Here is a 25,805-nt window from a genome sequence, read left to right as displayed (position 1 = left end):
GTTGCTGCACTGAAATAAATGAACTTTTGCACGATATTCTAATTTTTTGAGTTTCACCTGTAGTCGCAGAATCATTTTCAGTGTCTGATGAGGAATTTCCCCCACCAATCATTATCACTCAATTCTGCAAGTGGTTCTGATTTACTATCGCTGTTCTCTAGCCGGTCTAAAACCGCGTCTGACCTAAAGGGACGCTTTTTGGACGCCATGGACGTTTCTCAGTTTCCAGGCAGAAAGAACAGTAAAAATGCAGGCAGGGCGCCGGACAAAGCACTCGGGACACAATGTATGTGAAATGGCTTGATACAGGAATGTTATACTATGTGATTTTAGTGTATTCAGTAAGTGTCACTTTTTGTCATTTTCAAATTTCCCGCCAGTTCCGTCCCCCGTACGTCCCGACGCTCGCAGGGGACGGAACCCAGATGACAGATGCCGGCATCCGCCGGATTACATTGCCGGGGACACTGCAGGAGGGACATCGCAGGAGCGCAGGACAAGGTAAGTGATCGAGGGATCGCGGAGCAACGCTGCATGGTATTCCCAAGTGTAGCTCAGGGTTATCGCTTGTGGTGCTGAAACTTTACCCCGAGCTACACTCGGGAACACCGCCAGGGAGGTTAAACTTCACTACTTATTCTCAAACCTTAAATCCATACCCAAAACAATCCTAGAGTATAAATCCTAGAATATTAAATAATTTGATATTGATACCTAAACAAAATATAATAAATATATATATATAATATGAACTACCTTGGATTCTAAATCCAACTTCATCTCTCAGAATGAGACTTTCTGGATTTTGGAGCTTCATACGTTAAGGCTGTATGGCTTAAATGTAGATTTGGATCTAAATTCATTTATTTCCAATTTTTAAAATATAAAATAATGACTGATTTTATTTATATCTAATATTTATAATTGTAATTATATTTTATTTTAATAATTTGTAATATTAATTTTTAACTATTTTAGTATATTACATTCAATAGAGTAATTTAGAGAGTATGTATTTATGAAGTGGGATTTAGAATCCAAGGTGGTTCATATTATATATATATATATATATATATATATAATATTTTGTTTAGGTGTCGGTATCAAATTATTTAATATTCTAGGATTGTTTTGGGTATGGATTTTAGGTATTAATTGTGGATACAAGAGTATGCTACTTATAGTATGTAGAATATCTGCTAGGGGGGGCCCAGTGGAGTGACTGGGAAATTCTCAGAAAATTCTACAAACTCCTTGTCCCATCTCATCTTCCCTGTATCTCTGATCCCCGCGTTCCAACTGCCCATCGGTTCAGAGCTGATCAATTGTATTCCCATGAAATAAAGAATTTCCTGCCACACTATTCTATTGCTGCCTTTTATCTTGCAGCTTAGTGTGCTTTATGTATCTGGGCTTCCCACTCCTCTGGCCCAGACTGTTTCCTTTCAGTTCCCCATTATGGACCTATCATTCCTCTGACCTATGGAACTTCTTCTCCCCTACACTGCCAGATCCCTGTGCAGATCCATGTATCAGCTCCTTCTATTCAACCATTTACTCACTTTTCTCGATAAAGCAATAGTAAACTCGGCACATCTGTACTGTGCTTTCCATGGACAGCATGTCATCCATTGAGAGAGCTGTGCTGCAACCATGATTAACACGCGCATGCGTGGGAGTGACATCATCACAGCTTGGCCATCCAAATGTCCGGTGCCAAAGAACCCAGAAGGAAGAATAAATGAAGACGGAATTCCTGTCAGTGATGACAGCGCACTGGACTGTTCCTTTTTTTATGTCAATATGTCATAATGATATTTCACGAAAGCCCCCCCCCCCTTTCCCAACAGGGTGGTTAAAAAAATGGTAAAAAAATAGAATTAAAGGCTCATCCACACAGGTACTCTGGCTGTATGAAGAGGGGTTTGGGATAGAGCTGCCTGTCATTCTGTGGGGATGCAGCGGCTGTATGAACACAACCACAGGTCCTGGTTTGACAAATGTGCAGGTGTGGGTGAGTGGCCCCAAACTCACTGTCTGTGTTCAGGCCGTACACCCGCATCAACACACCTGACAAATGAGCACCTGTGGCTGTGTTTGTACAGCTCCAGGTGACTCCAGACACATAAACAAACCTGATTCACCCTGTACAGGCCACAGCACCCATGTGAATGAACCCAAGACCCCAAGATGAATGTGAAAAGTTACCCATCCCCCATCACTACAAGAAATGATGAACATCCCTAACTCCCATCCCCTTTATGAGTCCTTGTCTGCCATACAAAGTCCCCAGGCTTCCTCTATCCTGGCTCTGGGCAGTGAGTGCCCATCCCCCCTCTCTGCTCCTGGTGGGGGTTCTGTTCAGGTATGAAGGTGGTGTGCTATGGACATAACCCCTCCGGAGTCCCTCCACAACCACATATTATACTATGTAGAGCTGGGCATCTTCTTGTATTTTGTTCCTTTCTGTTTTATTTCCTCATTACAAACAATTTCTCCATAAAATGAGTAGAGCTCTCCTCTGGTGAGGATCGTCCTCCTTATATTCTCCATCTGGAGGGTTTGAATGAATTTTGAATTCCAGTTTTTCTGGGTGATATCAACAAGAAAGTGGACTTTGTGTGTCATGTCTGTCTGTGCTATGAATTCTATCTGCAGATGTGTGACTTCACCAAAGACTTCTGGATCATCTCCTGACCAAGTTCCCCCTGAGTCCCCCTATGTCAGGCCTTGTCTGCTCCTGTTCAGTATCTGCTCATCATTTCTCTGTGTGATCTCAGTAATGATATGGGAGACATTCTACTCCAGAGACAAGCTTCCTACAGAGTGAATGGACTGCTGGAGAGATTTACACCCCTCCCCCTTCCATGGATCATCAGAAGAGGATTTACTGACTTTTCTCACCTTGATGATGGGACCCCATTATCTTCTTCCTTCTTTCTTTTCTATGAGTTTTATGATGACCATACCCTAAGAGCTTTTGTTTATTTCCCTAATATACTCTCATGTGTCTGTATTTGTCTCTACAGGTTGTATATGTGTCATCTGACTTCCTCCTGCTGTGATGATCTCCGCTCCATTCTTATCACTAACCGATCCCTTACCAGCCTGGATTTATCAGGTAATGATCTCCAAGACTCTGGAATGAGACGTCTGTGTGAGGGACTCCGACATCCTGACTGTACTCTGCAGGAGCTGAGGTGAGAATTCTACTATAAATTAAATCTGGAGTAGAATGTCCCCCATATCATTACTGAGATCACCCTCTTCTTCCATCCTATGCTCCCTCACTCACATCTTCAATCTTTCCCTCTCTAACGGTGCCTTCCCCTCCCCTCTAAAGCATGCGCACATCACTCCCATACTTAAATAGCCCTCCCTGGACCCCACCAACCTGAACAATTTAAGACACATCTCCCTGCTGCCATTTACCTCTAAACTCATGGAATGCTTAGTCTACAATCGCCTGAGCTCCCACCTCACTGACAATAACCTTCTTGACCCTTTACAGTCTGGCTTTCGCTCACTCCACTGAAATTGCCCTACTAAAACTCACTAATGATCTACTAACTGCTAAAACCAATGGCCACTACTCCATACTCATCCCAACCAATGGCCACTACTCCGTACTCATCCCAACCAATGACCACTACTCCGTACTCATCCCAACCAATGGCCACTACTCCGTACTCTTATTACTTGACCTCTCTGTGGCTTTTGATACTGTTGACCATCCCCTCCACCTCAAAAAACTCCACTCTCTTGGCCTGCGAGACTCTGCTCTCTCCTGGTTCTCCTCCTACCTATCGCAGTGCTCCTTCAGTGTTACCTTTAACTCTGGCTCCTCCTCTCCACTCCCTCTTTCTGTAGGGGTCCCTCAAGGTTCCGTCCTTGGATCCCTTCTCTTCTCCATCTACACCTCCTCCCTTGGTCACTTGATAAACCCCCATGGCTTTATGTACCATCTATATGCTGATGACACACAAATCTATCTTTCTAGTCCTCACCTCACCCCTTCAGTCTCCTCCCCACCTCACCCCTTCAGTCTCCTCCTCACCTCACCCCTTCAGTCTCCTCTCACATTACTAAGCTACTAAGCGACATATCAGCATGGATGTCACTCCACTTCCTCAAACTCAATCTTTCCAAAACTGAGCTCTTAGTATTCCCCCCAGCCCGTGCCCCCTCCCCTGACTTCTCCATCAAGACCAATAATACAACCATCAGTCCCTTCCCTCATGCCAGGGTGCTAGATGTAATCCTTGACTCCCATCTGTTCTTTCAGCACCAAAACCAATCGCTGTCCAAATCATGTAGACTTCATCTCCACAACATCTCCAAGATACGGCCATTTTTAACCTTGGAAACTAATAAGCAAATTATTCACTCCCTGGTTATCTCTCGCTGTAATGAAACCGGACCCCGACTGTGCTAGGGTATTTCCGTTAGACTCCCGCTTCCCTGTCCGAACACAGATCCACGGACACCATCGCTGACCACACATGACTAGACAACACCAGTTTGTATAAACATGGAACTCTTTATTTTAAACTCAAACAGGTTTTTTATACAATACACACTGAGACTGATCACATGATCATATGCAAACCCAGCTATATACAGAAATAGACTTCACACTCTAACCAGTAAGTCAATTAGGTCAGCTAGCTGGGTTATCCAAACAAAAGGTGAATGGGAATTCACACCTAGACAATGGTTGGATGAATTAGGATCTCACTAAAGAGCAGATGGTCCGGCTCCTTCAATTCACATGTCTAGTTCAGAAACAACAACCAGGAATAGTCTTCATATGACTGATAAATATTACTGTCACATCTGAAGTTATTCCAACCGCATTCTCAGCGTCCATTAGTCACCCTGTGCCCCTAAGAGACACAGGGTGACTTACACATAAGAGGAATATGGGGAGCTGAGACAGGGGTCTCCCCACCTCTCCAAAGTGACCTATGCTCCATGGGCCCCCCACCCAAAGTCACTCCCGTCACACTCGCCTTGACTATTGTAACTCCCTCCTCATTGGCCGACCTCATCACAGGCTATCCCCTCTTCAGTCTATCATGAATGCTGCTGCCAGACTCATTGACCTTACTAACCGTTCTGTATCTGCCACTCCTCTCTGCCAATCCCTCCACTGGCCTCCATTCAGTGTCCTCCACCCCTCTCTGCCAATTCCTCCACTGGCCTCCACTCAGTGTCCTCCACCCCTCTTTGCCAATCCCTCCACTGACCTCCACTCAGTGTCCTTCATCCCTCTCTGCCAATCCCTCCACTGGCCTCCACTCAGTGTCCTCCACCATTCTCTGCCAATCCCTTCACTGGCATCTATTCAGTGTCCTCCCTCCTACCTACCAATCCATCCACTGGCTTCCACTCAGTGTCCTCCACCCCTTTCTGCCAATCCCTACACTGGCCTCCATTCAGTGTCCTCCACCCCTCTCTGCCAATCCCTCCACTGGCCTCCATTCAGTGTCCTCCACCCCTCTCTGCCAATCCCTCCACTGGCTTCCCGTTGCCCAATGGATAAAATTCAAAACATTAACAATAACATTTAAAGTCATATAAAACTCTGCCCCAAATTACATCACCAATCTTGTCTCTAAATATCACCCAAACTGTCCTCTCCGCTCCTCGCATGACCTCCTGCTCTCTAGCGCTCTTGTCTCCTTCTCCCATGCTTGTCTCCAGGACTTCTCCAGAGCTTTGCCAAACCTCTGGAACTCTCTACCCCAATTTATCAGACTATGGCCTACTCTGCTCACTTTTAGGCGATCTCTGAAAACCTATCTCTTCAGGGAAGCCTATCCTGCCCTCAGCTAATAATTGAATCTTCTACTCCTCCTACCAGTCCATCCCCCACAGATACTACCTTTTGTACCACTAGCCCCTCCCTCTTAGATTGTAAGCTCCAAGGATCAGGCCCTCCTATCCCTCTTGTATTGAACTGTATTGTTACTGTATTGTCTCCCACCATAATGTAATTGCTGAGCAAACTGTTGGCGCCATATAAATCCTATATAATAATAATATCATATTCTGCAGGACTCTGATATAAATATTCTATGTGAGGGACTCCGAGATCCAGGAGATGAGGGGGGAATTCTACTATAAATGATCTCATATTCTACTGGATTTTGGGATAAATCCTTTGTGAGGGATCCAGACACGTTCCCTAGATGACAGTTATACAAAGACAGACTTCTCGGCAGGTTACACTGGGAGACGCCATCATAGTCCTTCAGGTCACTGGCTGTTATTGGCTTTCCTCCATTCCACCCTCCACTGACTATCAGAGATCAGACTTTATGTCTGTTGAGGTGGATTGTTGTTTGGATGATATAAAACACAATGAAGTTTATTTGGCCCATAGAGACTGAGTGATGACATTTCTTATCCAATAAAACACGTCCAGATCTATCCATCTACCAGACCAATGTTTCTTGTTTGTAGAACTTAGAACATCAGATGTGTACTGACTAGTAGGGATGAGTGACTCTGCTCGGGTTCAATTCCCTGCAGGGTCCCACTGAAGGGGGAAGAGTGAGCACCCCCCCAAACCATACCAGGCCACATGCCCTCAACCAGAGGGTACTTTTTGGCAAGGGGACTTCCTCTCAAAGCAGCTTGTTGATGGGGACAAGGACCTCTTCCCCACAATTCTTGCCTAATGGCTGTGGGGATCTGCAGGTGGGGGGCTTATAGGAATCTGGAAGCCCCCTTTAAAGGGGGCTCCCAGATCCCAGCAACCTCATGTGAATGAGTATGGGGTCCATAGTAACCCTACTCATTTACCAAAAAAGTGTCAAAAATTAAGTAAAAACACAAACCTAGTTTAAGTCTTTGATAAAAAGAGATAAACAAAAAATAATCCGACCCGCACGATTAAAAAAAAGCTGCCCACCAGAAACACAGCTGACTGATCGGTAAGCATGGGGTCGGGGGTTACCCAGTTACATCACCAGGTGACCCCACTCCCATGTCGACCTGTCATTGGGTGAATGTCATTCTTGAATAACAGATAACATGGGGGCGTGGTTACTCACCCGGTGTATATGATTGGTTTGTGGGAAAATTATAGCGTTTAAAAACTATGGGATATATACTGGAATATTTATTTATTTATTTATTTGTAAATACAACTTATGGCGGTGATCAGCGTCTTATAACGGGACTGGGATAGTGCGGCGGGCAATCTGACACTAATCTGCTGCTGGGGGAACTAACTGCCACTTACATTACCAGTGACATGATTCCAGTGATCAGTGCTAACAATATGAACTGTCACTGTACTAATGACATCTAGGGCAATCAAGGGGTTAATGTGTGCCTAGCAGGCGTTGATGTGTGGACTGTGTGCTGCTTTTACTGAGGATCTGCTTGTTTTCATTCCCTGCTTAGCACATACAGTTGTGTCCAAAATTATTCAACCCCCACTGAAATTGAGTGTTTTGGCCAGTTTGACATTGCTTTTGATCATTCAGTCATCTTGCTTACATTTACATTAAAGAGGCACTTGTAGGTCAGACAAATATAACATAACAGTTATAATGAAATAACCACAAATGTCTTTTCTGTGCTCACAGCATTATCAGTTTTATTCAACCCCCAAGTGACATTCAATCTTAGTACTTAGTACAGCATCCTTTTACAGTTATAACAGCTTTTAAACGTGAAGCATAGCTTGACACAAGTGTCTTGCAGCGATCTACGGGTATCTTCGCCCATTCTTCATGGGCAAAGGCCTCCAGTTCAGTCACATTCTTAGGCTTGCGCACTGCAACTGCTTTCTTTAAGTCCCACCAGAGGTTCTCAATCGGATTTAAGTCTGGTGACTGCGATGGCCACTCCAAAATGTTCCAGCCTTTCCTCTGCAACCATGCTCTAGTGGACTTGGAGGTATGCTTGGGATCATTGTCCTGTTGAAAGGTCCAACGTCTCCCAAGCCTCAGGTGTGTGACGGACTGCATCACGTTTCCATCCAATATCTCCTGGTACTGAAGAGAATTCATGGTACCTTGCACACGCTGAAGCTTCCCTGTACCTGCAGAAGCAAAACAGCCCCAAAGCATGATTGACCCTCCACCATGCTTCACAGTAGGCAAGGTGTTCTTTTCATCATAGGCCTTGTTCTTCCTCCTCCAAACATAGCGTTGATCCATGGGCCCAAACAGTTCTAATTTTGTTTCATCAGTCCACAGAACACTATCCCACAACTTTTGTGGTTTGTCCACATGGCTTTTGGCATACTGCAGTCGACTCTTCTTATTCTTTGGAGACAGCAAGGGGGTACGCCTGGGAGTTCTGGCACGGAGGCCTTCATTACGCAGTGTGCGTCTTATTGTCTGGGCTGAAACTTCTGTACCCACATCTGACAAATCTTTTCTCAGTTCCTCAGCAGTCACACGGGGACTTCTCTCCACTCTACGCTTCAGGTAGCGCACAGCAGTCGAAGTCAGCATCTTCTTTCTGCCACGACCAGGTAGCGTTTCAACAGTGCCCTTTGCCTTGAATTTGCGAATGATGCTTCCTAAGGTGTCTCTTGGTATGTTTAACATCTTTGCAATCTTCTTATAGCCATTGCCCTTCCTGTGAAGAGAAATCACCTCTTCTCTTGTCTTCCTGGACCATTCTCTTGCCTTCACCATGTTTGTAACCACACCAGTAAATGTCTAGAAGGAGCTGAGTATCACAGTCATTTTAAAGCTGCCTAATTGGTGCTTATTATGCTTGATTGCTGCTCGGTGACATCCACAGGTGTTTTCAATACCTGATGGAAAGCACCTGTATGAACCTCTGTTCTTCAGAGTGGTAGTCTTTAAGGGGTTGAATAATTGTGGCAATGAAGAAACCACATAAGAACCATTTACTACTGTATTACATAAACAATTGATGTCATTTTAGTTGCATTTGGGTAGTTACAACGTCCTTGTAGGATTTGATTCTGAATACAATTCCAAATGTACACTATAGTCCCTAAACCCCTTTACAGCATTGGGGGTTGAATAATTTTGGACACAACTGTAGATCCCCTGTCAGTGATCACAGCTCTGTGTTGTTTACATTCACAGAGCCCATCACCGAGTCCTGGCAGTCAATCATTGGCCGGGACCCGGTGATTGGCATGTTCTGTGAAGAATCAAAGCCCAGTGGTGGGGGCGGGTGCATGGATCATGTACTAGGTATGTGATCCTGTGCAGGAGAGCCTCTCTGCCACCATATAACTACATGATACGCTCAGCACGCGGATATTGCACAGACAAGCTACTTGTGACCAGAGGAAAGTGTTCCCACAACCCCAGTGTTACTATACGGCTGTGTAATGTACAACCAGCCAAGCGCCTGATCCCGATGCTTCCACATAATAATGACACAACAAACATTAGAATACAAAGCAAATGCTACATACACTATATGGCTGCTACTACCACAACCTCAGTGCTGGCAAATGTGTTGCAGCCAAATGAATTGATATCAATACACTTTATGCAGAAAACAGACAACTTTATACAGGTCATTGATCCCAAATCCCCGGTGCTGTCACTAGCCAGTAGTACCCCAAATCCAGTGCTGCAAACACCAGTTACAAACTAACACATGACTATTACGCTGTGTGTAAGAAACAAGAACTATTTTCAGGTAATTGATGCCACAACCCCAGTGCTGCAAATGAACCTATTTTGCTGCATATAAATTGGTATTAATACACTTTATATAAAGAACACAGAACTATATACAGGTCATTGATACCAAAGCACCAGTGCTGCGTCTGGCTGGTAATACCACAACCCCGGTTCTGTGCTTCTCCCCCCTCTGGGGGCTCAATGGGCCCGGGGAACTCCCCATAAGACCAGCTGTCACCAGGGTGGGTTCCCTTTAAGGGATCTGCTGCCTCCTGATTGGCTGGATAGAGAACGCCAAACAAAACACAAATGTCCCCAATACTGAAGTACTTTCATCAAAACAATTGTCTCTTTATTTACAATAGATGCTCTGACAAGCAATAATATGTCCGCCTATCAAGCACCTGGTTGGGCAGGAGATATCGCTCACCAGCACCACTTCCTGTGTCAGTTCCAGGCAGGAAATGACATCACTTGGCTCCGCCCGAGGGTGGGCTGCCCAATTGATCCCTCGATATGCCGGCATATTATCATTGCTTGTCAGTGCATCTAGCAATCCTCATGGATTTTGCTGCATGGAGACGCAGGTCAAGTAGAAGTCCCATTATTTCCTATGTGGCCAGTTCCCATCTATGTGCCGCAGGGAATCTATATGGAGCCATTCCCCCTCCAATGTGTGCATCACCACGTACGCTGCAATGTGTCCATCCACACTAAGACTTCTCAGGTGGGTGACAACTCCCCTCCATCTCACAGGGGAGGTCCAACCAATATTCCATGAGATCATCCATCCAAATGGGCCAACATTTCATCTTCTAAGACCCCGCCCACTGATTATCCATTGGAATGTGTCTACTTCTGCCCGTCACTGGAGAACATCTCACCTCTCTTTCCTGCTTCTCCCACCAGAATATTATGGTGTGGTGTGACATTATGGTGCTGTGATGATCTCTGCTCCGTGATCTCCACAAACCGAACTCTGACCAGACTGGAGGTGACATTGGATGAGGAGGAGACGTTCTACTCAGAAGTGATTTGTCGTTGTTTTTGCGAGATCCTCCGGAATGCCGGCTTCACTGTGGATGGACAGTAAGATCTGTTCTATTGGGGGGAACACACATACTGGGGGGATTTACTAAAGCTGGTTCCCTCAGAAACTGGTGTAGCTGTGCATGGCAGCCAATCAGCTTCTCACCTCAGCTTGTCCAATGAAGCTTTAGCAATAAAAGTGGTCAGCTGATTGGTTCCCTCGCAGAAGTGAACGAGATTCTGAGTGATCCAGCTTTAGCAAATACACCCCACTAAGCCTTAGAATGTGAATAGTAAAATGTAGACCACATTGGATGGTGATGAGATGATGGAAGGGGGATGTTGTTGGGAGGTCTCCTGACACCCGGGCTGCACTGTGATGGAAATGGAAGGACGGGGTGACAAACATTCTCTACAATTTCTGTAGAATTTTAGCTCTGAGAAAATAATCTGTATACAATTTTTGAAAACAGGCGGGATCTGGAATGAAGGAAATTCCCTACTAATCTTCATAAATCAACTGATATCCGAGGTCTTTATTTGCGCTAATTTGAAGACAAAATAAGAAACAATAATGTGTAAAAATATATATTTACTAATAATAACAATCAGTGCAAAATGATAATGAAATATAATAGGTGATGATAAATAATAATCAATTCAGAGTAACAGTACGATGATCTAATCCAATATAATGGTTAGAAATTCAAACCAGCAATGACTTCCAAATATCGAAGGATTAGAACCAAGTGTCTGGAAGTGTCAGTTATTGTTTGTTCCCTACGCTGCAACATGTGACAACGGCTATGCCAATCATCCCCATGATCTCTCTACAACCAGATATTCAAAGCTCAACGAGTACCTTGGCATGACTTGATTAGGAATACCATACACTGGCCAATCCAATCAGCTTAGAATCTATGTGAGGTCAGGATCAGTTCTTACACTAAGTTGTCTACCTTGTCATACAGTATCTCCCAAAAGTGAGTCCACCCCTCACATTAGTGTCAATCTTTGATTCTATCTTTTCATGCGACAACACTGAAGAAATGACACTTTGCTACAATGTGACTTAGTCAGTGTACAGCTTGTATAACATGGAAATTTGCTGTCCCCTCAAAATAACTCAACACACCGCCATTAATGTCTAAACCGCTGGCAACAAAAGTGAGCACCCCCCTAAGTGATAAGGTCCAAATTGGATGAAAGTGTCAATATTTTGTGTGGACGCCATTATTTTCCAGCACTGCCTTAACCCTCTTGGGCATGGAGGTCACCAGAGCTTCACAGGGTGCCACTGGAGTCCTCTTCCACTCCTTCATGATGACATCACGGAGCTGGTGGATGTTAGAGACCTTGCGCTCCTCCACCTTCCATTTGAGGATGCCCCACAGATGCTCAATAGGGTTTAGGTCTGGAGACATGCTTGGCCAGTCCATCACCTTTACCCTCAGCTTCTTTAGCAAGGCAGTGGTGGTCTTGGAGGTGTGTTTGGGGTCGTTATGTTGGAATACTGCCCTGCGGCCCAGTCTCTGAAGGGAGGGGATCATGCTCTGCTTCAGTATGTCACAGTACATGTTGGCATTCATGGTGCCCTCAATGAACTGTGCAGCATTCATGCAGCCCCAGACCATGACACTGCCACCACCATGCTTGACTGTAGGCAAGACACACTTGTCTTTGTACTCAACACCTGGTTGTCACCACACATGCTTGACACCATCTGAACCAAATCAGTTGATGTTGGTGTCATCAGACCACAGGAGATGGTTCCAGTAATCCATGTCCTTAGTCTGCTTGTCTTCAGCAAACTGTTTGCGGGCTTTCTTGTGCATCATCCTTAGAAGAGACTTCCTTCTGGGATGACAGCCATGCAGACCAATTTGATGCAATGTGCAGTGTATGGTCTGAGCACTGACAGGCTGACCCCCCCTTCAACCTCTGCAGCAATGCTGGCAGCACTCATACGTCTATTTCCCAAAGACAACCTCTGGATATGATGCTCAGCACGTGCACTCAACTTCTTTGGTGGACCATGGTGAGGCCTGTTCTCAATGGAACCTGTCCTGCTAAACCGCTGTGTGGTCTTGGCCACCATGCTGCAGCTCAGTTTCAGGGTCTTGGAAATCTTCTTATAGCCTAGGCCATCTTTATGTAGAGCAACAATTCTTTTTTTCAAATCTTCAGAGAGTTCTTTGCCATGAGTGTTGTCTTATCATATTATGAGTACAACAGTTCTTTTCCAGAGAGAGATTTAAATCTTTTCATAAGATAGTTCATAAGACAGAAATCCAGCCCTTCTCCAGATGACCAGTGTATATATAAATTTGCTTTTCCCGCAGTAACTAACAGTTCTTTTCCAGAGAGATGCATTTATTTGGATAAAGATATTTGTTACAGATGACAGAAATCCAGCTGAATACTTAAACTAAATGTTACAAGGAACAAGAACCCTCAAAGTCCCATTCAAGACACTTCATATCAAGCATAGAGATACTACACCGTCCAACATATGTCCAATCTATAATATGCACCTAGGTAGCTTCGATGCATGCAATAATGTGAGCTATGATTGTCGCAAACGTGCGCAACACACAGTGAAGGACGCAGACTCCATTTTAAGAGTATCCATTTTCTCCCCTCACTCCCTCCCCCTCCCTCTCTGAGAGGATACATTTGGCCAGCGTGTGTGTGTTGGTTTTGGGTCACTGGCAGGCCAAGGCATCTCTGAGCTAGGTACCTAGCTGTCTCGGAAAGCTGTACCATTTCACACCTCGGAAGAGTAAAGCAAGCTTTCTCCTGAGTTGAGAGAGATTCCAACCTCATAAAACCTAACTCAGCGTAGGTGACAGAATCAGATAACTGCGGTTAAAACCATTTTTCCCCTATGTCTCATATCTTGGAATATGAGAGACTTACATAAAAACCGGACATATCATCAGATGGACGATGAGCAGGCGAACAGTTTGATGGGTCACTCGCCTTGTCTCGGACACACAGGAAAGCAGAATAATAGATCTTGCGAACCATTCAGTGTACACTTTCATAATTCATATCTAATCAATCCTCAGACTTGTCTGCACAATAATCTACCCGCAGGTGGGATGTCACTTGTGCAGATGAAAAGTTATAGGCCAAATATGAGTTATGGGAGATTTTTGCTCTAGTTGAGGCATCCACTCATCTCTCCACGCCCTAAGCGGAGGTTGGTCCTTGACTGCAGAGCAACCCCCTGCTGGGGACTACAAAGCAGGCTGTCAAGCCTAAGAGAAGAGAGTTGAAGAATTCTCCCATTGACCATCTTAACATAGGGAGATCAAAGCACCCTTATGCTCTGAAACTTGGATCTGCTAACCCAGGACTTTGGCAAGTACTTTAACCCTTTCACCTCTCTCTGATATCTCTTTGCTGTGCTATGGTTCTTTGTATATGTATATATATATATATATATATATATATATATATCTTAGTTACATCTTTTTTCTGTAAATATTTTTATTGCACCTGTTTGACCTTTTAGTAATAAATCTTTCTTTCTGAAAGTGTTGAAATGTTTCTATAGCTCTGTATTGCAATTTAGGAATCCCTGCCTCTAAAGAGAACGCTACTGTTTGTTTAGACCTCTGTATAACCGGCCTGCGGACCGTTTTATACTGATGATTATCTCAATCATTACAGTGTTATAGCTAATAACGCCGAGTTTCCTCTTTCTCTGTACAAAAAGGAGGTGGTGGCAGTGGGAAGGGTTAATTGCATAATTAACCTGACCCAGTAACAATCGCCCAGGCTGCCAGTACATCGATTGTGGTCCGTTATCTGGAAAATCGTTGTGCAGGGTGCAGCTGGGTGTGGCATTGTTACGCTGTTTTAGATTGGCTAGTCCTTCGGTCACAAGTTTGGGTGAGAAGGTCTGGGGTCTGACGCCGCAATTGTGACATATTGGTGGCAGTGATTGTGGGATCGTCGCATGTTGGTGGCGGTGATCTTGCGATCGTGACAATGATCTATATCTGTGCTCCCATATTAATGACAGGAAGAAGCTCCTCTCCCAGCCAAAATAACTTCCCTTGAAATAGTTTACTGGAGGGATTTCTGATTGGCTGACAAAACACGTTTGATCTTACATGAAAAGACTTCACTTATCATTACTGTAAATAACAATTGAGGTCAATATAGTATTTACCAGGTAATCAAGTCATCCTTTCACCATATAATAGGCCATCCAGTCTAATTACCATCAATAAATACTTCTTGTATGGTCAAATCACATACTGCATACAATGTACCCTTTGGAATGTCTAATTAGATAAACAGGCTATTCCCCAAATACCAGGAGACCTGCATAAAATTAACATAGCAAAGAGTTCTTTTGATGTGTAAAGTGGTTTTGTCATTGGCCTGTCCCAGAATGAACAGTATGTGTTTCAGTATCTTCACTATATATATTGGGTGTAATATATAAATATATATATATATTGTGGGGTTAGCTCAGGTGGGCGATCACTTTCCCTGGGAAAAAGGGTAGACCGCACAGCAGGCTTTCTTAAAATCTGACTGGTTGTCAGCTTTATTTACAGGTTTGCAAAAATGTCAAAACAAACAAAACAGCAAAACAAACCCTTGCCATCCAGGCACTAACTAAACATGAAACTTTCCTCACTCAGAGGTGAAGGGCTTCTCCCCGTCACCCAAAACAAAAACAAACGCAAACCTTTCCTTGTAGGTATAGTACACACACAGCTCTCTCAGAATAGCTCTCTGAGTCCCAGGCCACGAGCGACTCTTTGCTCCAGCCCTGCCTTTTTTATACCGCCTGTTGGTGGTCATCAGTGGAGCACAAAATCCGGTCCGGAACCACCTCTGCCATTGTGGCCCCGAAAATCCGGAGTGGACTCCACCTTACACTTCACAGTATGACATCATGCGAGGTGACACATATCATCCATCCATCACCTTGCCGTTCATACTGTCACAATATATATATTACACACAATATACTACGATGAGCTGCCATGTTGAACTTCCAGTGACCAGTATGAGAGTGAAAGCGATAACACAAAATGTAACCCACCCGCTCCCCATTCACACCTGAGACCTTGTAACACTAACGAGTCACATGACATCGGGGAGGGAAAATGGCTAATGGGACCCAATTTGGACCTTGTCACTTAGGGGTGGACTCACTTTTGTTGCCAGAGGTTTAGACATTAATGGCGGAGTGTTGAGTTACTTTGAGGGGACAGCAAATTTCCATGTTATACAAGCTGTACACTGACTACGTCACATTGTAGCAAAGTGTCATTTCTTCAGTGTTGTCACATGAAAAGAGAGAATCAAATATTTACACAAATGTAGGGGGTGGACTCACTTCTGGGAGATACTGTGTGTATATATATACATTGTATACAGTCCGGGGGAGGGGGGACTCACTTCTGGGAGATACTGTGTGTGTATATATATATATATATATATATATATATACAGTATATATCCAGCTAACCATTGACTAGAAGCCAAATCCGTTTCAGGGATATTTAAAATATAATTTCTCCAGAAGCTTGAACTGAAATAATTTATACTGCAGTTATAATTTCTTCACATCAACTCCTCAGAGAGATGGCGGGCTCTGAGCCTCTGGCAGAAGTCACAGGACAGGTACAGGGCCCCCAGCAACTGTACTGTATGATCATCATGATGGCAGTCACACTCACACAGGGAAAATACAGGATCCCCAGCAACTGTACTGTATGATTATCATGATGGCAGTCACACTCACACAGGACAGGTACAGGAGCCCCAGCAACTGTACTATATGATCATCATGATGGCAGTCACACTCACACAGTACAGGTACATGTGCCCCAGCAACTGTACTGTATGATCATTGTGATGGCAGTCACACGCGCACAAGACAGGTACAAAAGACCCAGCAACTGTACCGTATGATTATCATGATGGCGGTCACACAGAACAGGTACAGGAGCCCCAGCAACTGTACTGTATGATCATCATGGTGATAATGATGATGATCATTGAAGGAAGGACAGTGAAATATAAGCTGGCCACAGATGGTTCAGATCTCGGCCAGTTCAGCGGGGACCAGCCGAGATTTGAACCATGTATGGGCAGGCTGATTGTACCCAAGTCAATGGTTGAATGGCTTGTGTACTCCAGCCTGTGGGATTTTACATGTGATTATTGCTAGCAGCTATATGGCCACCAGCAGTAATCATTGTGTTGTCCAGGTAGGGATGGTTCCCCCCCGAGATGTTTACCATCGTAAGTTATACAGTCGCTCTGCAAGCAGGTAGACACAGACAGAGCATGCTCTGCTCTATGGGCGATTGTGTGTAAATGGACTCCACTGGTCATTTACACCCGACTGCCCTCCAATTTGATGGAGGAGGACGGATCCCCTTTCCTTTTTTTTCGCTGACTGGACCAGATTGGAGGTAAGCGGGTGTAAACAGACACAAGTCCCTTTACATCTGCCACTCCATAGAGGTGAATGGAGGGTCCAACTGAAAAATGGACAAGCAGACGCAATCTGACCAATCATGTGTTTAGGGGTATGAAAAAAATGTGCAGCTCAGCTGTGAATTTTTACCATCCCTGAATGCTCCCACATATACTCAATGCATTGGAGGGGGAATAGTATATGCCATGGCCCTGATGATTTTGTGGTGCTAAAATTATCACCACTGTTCTGTTGACCCACAGTCCGATCCTGTTTTCCCAGGCTGTCCTGCTGTACTCGGATGAGTTGGCAGCATACAGAGTGGGGGGGGAAGGAACATCCGTTTCTCCCTCCCCTCTGTGATGAATGAAGCCATAAGCTACAAGGATTATGTCAATTCTGTGCAGCAATGACAAGCAGCAATCTCCTGTATGTCTATCAATGAAGCAGCTGAAAGCCGCGTCTCCTCTCCCTCCCTGCGGCTTTCAGATGCTTCATTGAAGAAGGAGATCATAATTGTTATCGGACTAAACAACTTAGCTGGAGATATAAGGTGAGTACAAGTTATCTGAGGAAAATGAAAGTTCTAGTCACCATTATGGATTCTATGGTGTCATTGATGTCCGCTCACTTTAGGGGGTGTCTGTGTGGGTTTAATTCTGTGTTTACCTGGCTGGTACCGGCCAGGAAAGCAGCCAATTAAACCAATCTGTGTATGATCAGGTGCCTTAGAGGGCAGGGAAGGGGTCAAGGGTCTAGTAGACCCCATATCTCTCCATAAAGAAGACCTGTCACTGACCCATCTATCACAAGGGATGTCATTCATCACCTGTGATAGCAATAAAGTTCAACTAAAAAAATTCCATAAAAAAGCCAGCCCTCAAAATTTCCACTTGCCTGCTCGCAATGGGCAAGTGAAATTAAGGTGGGGGTGAGCAGCGCCGGGACTAGTGGTGTGTGGGAGGAGCGGCAGTTGAGGGCGGTGACAAGCAGCAATCTCCTGTATGGCTGAAAGCCTCAGGAGGAAGAGGAGGAGGTTCGGCTTCCAGTTGCTTCATTGAAATACATACAGGAGATCGCTGCTTTTCACCGCTGCACAGATTATACCTGATCATTTTGTTTTTTTCCTGGACCCCCCTCTGTGTGCTCCTCAGTGCCCAGTCTCCTATTGGTGTGGTGGATAGGGGGAGGGGTTTGGCACTGAGGAGCACACAGCAGGGGGGATGCAGGAAAGAATTGGAACAATCAGGTATGATCTGTTGCAGCAATCTCCTGTATGGCTATAAATGAAGCCGCAGGAAGCCGCTTTTCCTCCTCTCCCTCCCTGCGGCTTCCAGCTGCCTCATTGAAGAAGGAGAGAGAGGCTGGATCTGCTCTCCCTCCCCCTGTGCCCGCCCGCACTCCAGTCCGTGCAGCTTCAGAGGAGGTGTGGGTGGGAAATTGAACACAAAGCAGCTGACAGCTCTGATGAATCTGAGTCATGTGCGTCCGACCGACCTACCTTCCTTCAACCCCTCCCTTCCTCCCTCTCTTCCTTCCTTCCTTCCACCCACCCACTCCTCGCTTCCTTCCTTCCACCCACCCCTTCCCTCCCTCCCTTCCTTCCACCCCTCCCTTCTTTTCTTCCACCCATCCCTTCCTTCCACCCAACCCTCCCTTCCTTCCTTCCACCCACCCTTTCCTTCCTTCACCCATCCCTCCTTTCCCTCTAATCCTTCCACCACTCCCTTCCTTCCATCGCTCCCACCCACTCACCCACCCCTTACTTTCTTCCTTCCACCCACCTTCCCTCCCTTCCTTCCTTCCACCAACCCCTTCCTTCTATATCCACCCACTCCTCCCTTCCATCCAATCCTTCCTTCCACCCCTCCCTTCCACCATTTCTACCCACCCCTTTCTTCCTTCCTTCCCTTTCTTCCTTTCACCCTTTTCTTCCTTCCACCCACCCCTTCCTTTCTTCCTTCCTTTCTCTTTCTTTTTTTTCTTTTCTTTTTTCTTCACCCACCCCTCCCTTCCACCCACCCCTTCCCTCCCTCCAATTCCACCAACCCCTTCCTTCCACCCACCCTTTCCTTCCTTCCACCCACCCCTCCTTTCCCTCCAATCCTTCCACCCCTTCCTTCCTTCCATCACTCTCTTCCTTCCTTCCACCCACCAATTTCTTCCTTCCACCCACCAATTTCTTCCTTCCACTCCTTTCTTCCTTCCACCCACCCCTCCTTTTCTTTCTTCCTTGTTTTCTTTCTTTTTTTTTTTTCTTTTCTTTCTTCTTCCACCCCTTCTGTCAAGAGAACCAGAGAGCACACAGAGACAGATTGCACGGAACCCAACGTGCTTTTATTGGGGAGGTTTTTGGGGCACAGACAACAGTTCCTTTAGTCCACAGATCCACACCAGACACAGCAACACAGTACAGTTCTCTGGAAGGCAATATGGAACAACAGGGGTATGGTAATCCACAGGGTTAGTCCACACAGGAGGCTCCAGACAGGGAAGGGTTAAGTCCAGGCAGGGGAAAGATCCAGGCAGGTTCACGGGACAGCAGAAGATTCCTCCACAGTGCAGGGATCCCAGGCAGCACAGACAGTCCAGGAGATGAGGAGGAGGACGGGGGATGGTTGGGGGATGGTCTGATGAGAGGAGCTGGCACTCAGCACAGCCTTCCCTCACACACGCAGCCAGGAGAACACACAGAGGTTTTCCTGCTCTCTCTTAAGTATTGAGCTGGTAACCTGATACTTCCTGTCGGGTTACCATGGCAACGGGCCCTGTGCAGGGAGCCCAGGAATTTGTGCATGAGGGGGAAGGGAGGAGATGGCCTGTTTATGGATTCCTTCAGCAGGAGGTCATACTGCAAGCCAGGGGGGTGAGGGGCTGCTGAGGGCTGCCTGTGTCAGGGATTAGAAGTCCCAGTATGGATGGGACAGAAGAGTGAGGGGCTGCTGAGGAGTGGGGGGTGGCAGCCAGCAAACCTGGAGGATGGGGAAGGAAGGACCAGCTCCGTGACACCTCCCTTCCTTCCAGCCCTCCCTTCCACCTGTCCCTTTGTTAATTCCTGCCACTCACCCACCCACCTTTCTCTCCTTCTTCCTTCCTTCCTTCCTTCCACTACTCCCATCCTTCCTTCCTTTCACCCTTGCTTCCTCCCCTCCCTCCCTCTCTGCCTTCTTTCCTTCCACCCCTCCCTTTCTTTCACCCCTTTCTCCTTTTCTTCCACCCCTTCCTCCCTTTTTTCCACCCCTCCCTCCATTTTTCCCCTCCCTTTCTTCCTTTTCCTTTTTTTCTTCCTTCCCTTTCTTCATTCTGCATAAAACATTTTAGCAGTGCCATTTCATGAGATAATTTCCAAGGGCGTGTTTAGGGGTGGAATTAGGGGTGGAGCAGGTTAGGGGTTGGGTGGGGCAACTGGTGGCAAGTAACTCTTAAGTCCTGGCTAGTAGCTCAGGACTATAAATTTTGAACCCTGAAAAAACAATAATTCTGGCACCAGACCTCCTGCCTAACTGTAAACTGGTAAAAGGCTATTAAAGCGCCCCCTATGGACAATTTTAGGTACGGTACTTTGTCGCCATTTACCAGATGTGCACAATATTTCATCTTGGCAAGTTTGGTATCTATTTACTCAACACAACATCATATGCTGTACTATTGCTGGGAAGACTGCAAATGCTAATAAAATAAAATTCTGCTACTCAAGGGGATTTAGGGAGAAAAGGCCTGGGGGCTTAGGTGGTTAAATAAACACTTCTCCTCTTCCTCCGCGTGGAAATGTTTGTGTAACCCCCCTCTTACTTTCCTGACATATCCATATTCTTGGGGGCCCTGTCCGGTAGGTCGCACGGAACCCCATGATTTCTAACAGTGGCCCTGATAACACCACATACAATGTAATGCTTATTATGCACTCTTCTTCCTGAGGTTCATGTAAAAAAAATAATTGTGAACAGTTCTTTGTCCTTTGTTCAATCTACACATGGACTCATCCATTCACCTTACCACTTGGTATCATGTCTAGTCTTCTCGTAGCTGTCTGATCCCACCATACCTCCCCCAGATTTATAACCTGGGAACATACAGTTGCAAGAAAAAGTATGTGAATCCCTTGGGATTACGTGGAGTTTTGCATGAATTGGGCATAAAATGTGCTCTGAACGCCATCTAAGTCACAGCAATAGAAGAACACAGTCTGCTGAACATAACACTACACAAACATTAGATGTTGCCATGGTTTAATTGCACATAACATGTAAACATTCACAGTGCAGGGAGGAAAAAGTATGTGAACCTTTGGACTTAATAACTGGTTGACCCTCCTTTGGCAGCATTAACCTCAACCAAACGTTTCCTGTAGTTGCAGATCAGACCTGCACAACGATCTGGAGTCATTTTGGACCACTCCTCTTCACAAAACTGTTTCAGTGTAGCAATATTCTTGGGATGTCTGGTGTGAATCGCTCTCTTAAGGTCATGCCACAGCATTTCAATCGGGTTGAGGTCAGGACTCTGACTGGGCCACTCCAGAAGGCTTATTCTGTGCTGTTGCAGCCATTGTTTTGTTGAATGACTTGTATGCTTTGGGTCATTGTCCTGTTGCATCACCCGTCCTCTGCGGAGCTTCAGTTGGCGGACAGATGGTCATACGTTTTCCTGCAAAATGTCTTGATAAACTCTGGAATTCATTTTCCCATCAATGACAACAATCCGTCCGGGCCCTGAGGCAGCAAAGCAGCCCCAAACCATGATGCTCCCTCCGCCATGTTTCACAGTGGGGATGAGGTTTTGATGTTGGTGTGCTGTGCCTTTTTTTCTCCACACATAGTGTTGTGTGTTCTTCCCAAACAACTCAATCTTGGTTTCATCTGTCCACAGTATATTCTGCCAGTAGTGCTGTGGAACATCCAGGTGCTCTTTTGCAAACTTCAAACGTGCTGCAATATTCTTTTTGGACAGCAATGGCTTCCTCCGTGGTGTCCTCCCATGTACTCCATTCTTGTTTAATGTTTTCCTTATTGTAGATGTGTCAACAAAAATGTTAGCATGTGCCAGAGATTTCTGTAGGTCTTTAGCTGACACTCTGGGATTCTTCTTTACCTCATGCAGCATTCTGCGCTGTGCTCTTGCAGTCATTTTTACAGGACGACCATGCCTAGGGAGAGTAGCAACAGCGCTAAACTTTCTCCATTTGTAGACAGTCTGTCTTACCGTGGACACATGAACATCAAGGCTTTTGGAGATACTTTTGTAACCCTATCTCCAGCTTCATGCAAGTCAACAATTCTTGATGGTAGGTCTTCTGAGAGCTCTTTTCTGCGAGGCATGGTTCACATCAGACAGTGCTTCTTGAAACCAGGAAACCCAAAACAGGTGTGTGTTTTTTAAGGGCAGGACAGCTGTCAGCAACACATCCAATATCATCACACTGATTGGAGTCAAGGTTGGCTCACTCCTGGCTCCAATTAGCTCTGGGAGAAGTCATTAAGCTAGGGCCTCACATACTTTTTCCTCCCTGCACTGTGAATGTTTACATGTTATGTGCAATTAAACCATGGCAACATCTAATGTTTGTGTAGTATTATGTTCAGCAGACTGTGTTCTTCTATTGTTGTGACTTAGATGACGTTCAGAGCACATTTTATGCCCAATTCATGCAAAACTCCACGTAATCCCAAGGGGTTCACATACTTTGTCTTGCAACTGTAAGCTGTAACCACCTTGGAATGTTCTTAGAATCTGTGTTCAGAAACCATGAAATAGAATATACAGAACAAAATGGCTTCCAGCATGTCCATGTAGAGATGAGTTCAGGCCTTCCTGTTTCATTCTGTGAGCCCAGAACAGTTCCAACATTTCTGTAGAACCCATTGGAGGTCTCTGGAGTCATACAGATAATGAGAGATGATTGAGATTTTCTGTGCCAGTCACAGATTTCCCAGATGATGGAGAATTTCTTCCTCATTCCAAGTTGTATCATTACAGATGGGTTACATAGTTAGTCTGGCTGAAAAAAGACAAAGGTTTATCCAGTTCAACCATAGAAAAAAAGTTATAATCTTATACCCACAGTTGATCCAGAGGAAGGCAAAACAAAACAGCAAAGCATGATCCAATTTGCTACTGCTGGGAAAAAATCCTTCCTGATCCCCCGAGAGGCAATTGGACATTCCTGGGATCAACTTTCCTATAAATGTTATATCCAGTTATATTCTGTGTATCCAAGAAAGAATCCAGGACTTTCCTACAGCAATCCACTGAGCTGGCCAGAAACAACTCTTGAGGTAGTCTATTGGGTGGATAAGGAATATCAGATCCACCACTAATAATCTTAGTCAGGGCCTACAATCTTCCACAAGGTTTTACCTTTAAAGAAAAAAAGAACTTGACTTTCATTAAAAATCCCCCCATCCCCCGCTGTCTATCCAATGTGTCAGTATAACTGAGCCAATCAGATGTGTTCTCAGCCTGTACACATGACAGCCCAGCACACCAGGCGTACAGTCGGATATCCCAATGGTTGGACGGCCCTGAGTGTGTGGGCCCCTGCCATGGTTAGGGCCCCTCAGTATTAGGTGGGTAGTTTAGAAGGTGGTGGGGCCCTATACATGGGGGACACTTATCAAACCCCTAAAGTGTGAGGACAGAGGGGATGGTTTGGTGTATTTGCATACTGGGGTCAGTTATGAAGAGATGAGATCCCACATCCCACCATCTACATCCAATCTACGTCAGATCTCCTCCCAGCATAGGAGACCACTGATGTACATTGTACGGCTGCAGATTTGTACATTACACATCGCACACATTTCCAGGAAGACAGAAGAATACTTCCCATTAGTGTGTATAAAAATGTCCATCATTTCTTCCAGAGCTCAGCACCAGCTCCCCCTTTTCCATCATCACAGCAACATTTCCTCCTCTAACACTCTCATTGTATTCTTCATAGAGAGGATGAAGGATGGAATGTATCTATACACAGAAGAAGATTAGAAAATGGTCTGTGGGAAGTCCTCCCATCCTCTATAGGTAATACACGGATCCTGATATGAAGAGAATGTCCAGAATGGAATTATATCAGATTCTCCTGTTCATGGCACTGATTATTCATCATTTTCCTTTTCTTCACATTTAGATCTTTCACGGTACTTCTGACTGATATCTACTGACCGTTATTCCAGAATGATCTGAGCGGGGATCTGTCCTTCCTCCCATTCCTCCATTTTGTATTGTATTGTTACTCCTCAATGTATCCATTACTACAAAATAAAAATGGGATTTTTAGATCTTACCACTAAAACCGCCACCACTGGTGAAACCAGCACGCTGGGAAATTCCTGTTCATGACATGAAGATTCCTTCTACACAAGAAGAAGACACTGAACACACGGTGACAGTGTGGGGAGAACAGTGGGGGGCGCTCTCCATAACATATAAAGAAACAATGGGTGGAAAGGAGAGTCCGCACCACAAGGACAGAGGTTACCTTCAGAGACTAAGTGGCAAAAATACTGAAAATGACAAAAAAATTTTTTTTTACTTTTACACAAAGATGTCATTTAAATGATATACAGTTGCAAGAAAAAGTATGTGAATCCCTTGGGATTACGTGGAGTTTTGCATGAATTGGGCATAAAATGTGCTCTGAACGCCATCTAAGTCACAGCAATAGAAGAACACAGTCTGCTGAACATAACACTACACAAACATTAGATGTTGCCATGGTTTAATTGCACATAACATGTAAACATTCACAGTGCAGGGAGGAAAAAGTATGTGAACCTTTGGACTTAATAACTGGTTGACCCTCCTTTGGCAGCATTAACCTCAACCAAACGTTTCCTGTAGTTGCAGATCAGACCTGCACAACGATCTGGAGTCATTTTGGACCACTCCTCTTCACAAAACTGTTTCAGTGTAGCAATATTCTTGGGATGTCTGGTGTGAATCGCTCTCTTAAGGTCATGCCACAGCATTTCAATCGGGTTGAGGTCAGGACTCTGACTGGGCCACTCCAGAAGGCTTATTCTGTGCTGTTGCAGCCATTGTTTTGTTGAATTACTTGTATGCTTTGGGTCATTGTCCTGTTGCATCACCCGTCCTCTGCGGAGCTTCAGTTGGCGGACAGATGGTCATACGTTTTCCTGCAAAATGTCTTGATAAACTCTGGAATTCATTTTCCCATCAATGACAACAATCCGTCCGGGCCCTGAGGCAGCAAAGCAGCCCCAAACCATGATGCTCCCTCCGCCATGTTTCACAGTGGGGATGAGGTTTTGATGTTGGTGTGCTGTGCCTTTTTTTCTCCACACATAGTGTTGTGTGTTCTTCCCAAACAACTCAATCTTGGTTTCATCTGTCCACAGTATATTCTGCCAGTAGTGCTGTGGAACATCCAGGTGCTCTTTTGCAAACTTCAAACGTGCTGCAATATTCTTTTTGGACAGCAATGGCTTCCTCCGTGGTGTCCTCCCATGTACTCCATTCTTGTTTAATGTTTTCCTTATTGTAGATGTGTCAACAAAAATGTTAGCATGTGCCAGAGATTTCTGTAGGTCTTTAGCTGACACTCTGGGATTCTTCTTTACCTCATGCAGCATTCTGCGCTGTGCTCTTGCAGTCATTTTTACAGGACGACCACGCCTAGGGAGAGTAGCAACAGTGCTAAACTTTCTCCATTTGTAGATAGT

At 45.2% G+C, this 25,805-nt stretch overlaps 1 protein-coding gene across 2 annotated transcripts in view; it reads left to right on the top strand.

Annotated features, from left to right (window-relative positions):
• LOC149456143 (NACHT, LRR and PYD domains-containing protein 3-like) overlaps window positions 1–24,719 on the top strand; it is a 90,742-nt gene extending 66,023 nt beyond the window's left edge. Inside the window, exons 7-10 of one of the 2 annotated variants that reach the window (XM_089685383.1) lie at window positions 3,030–3,200; window positions 10,548–10,727; window positions 24,065–24,144; window positions 24,251–24,719. In XM_089685383.1, the coding sequence (XP_089541509.1) occupies window positions 3,030–3,200; window positions 10,548–10,727; window positions 24,065–24,144; window positions 24,251–24,270 (451 nt within the window). In that variant the 3' untranslated portion in view covers window positions 24,271–24,719. The remainder of the gene's footprint in view (window positions 1–3,029; window positions 3,201–10,547; window positions 10,728–24,064; window positions 24,145–24,250) is intronic. The other variant, XM_089685384.1, reaches the window with a different exon arrangement.
• Window positions 24,720–25,805: the final 1,086 nt, after the last annotated feature.

This window comes from Staurois parvus, unplaced genomic scaffold (assembly GCF_062004578.1).
Source record: "Staurois parvus isolate SC_StPar_1 unplaced genomic scaffold, SC_StPar_1.0 ptg000374l, whole genome shotgun sequence".
NCBI lineage: Eukaryota > Metazoa > Chordata > Amphibia > Anura > Ranidae > Staurois > Staurois parvus.
Note: the sequence above shows the minus strand (reverse complement) of the source record. Positions and strands in the feature narration are given on the sequence as shown.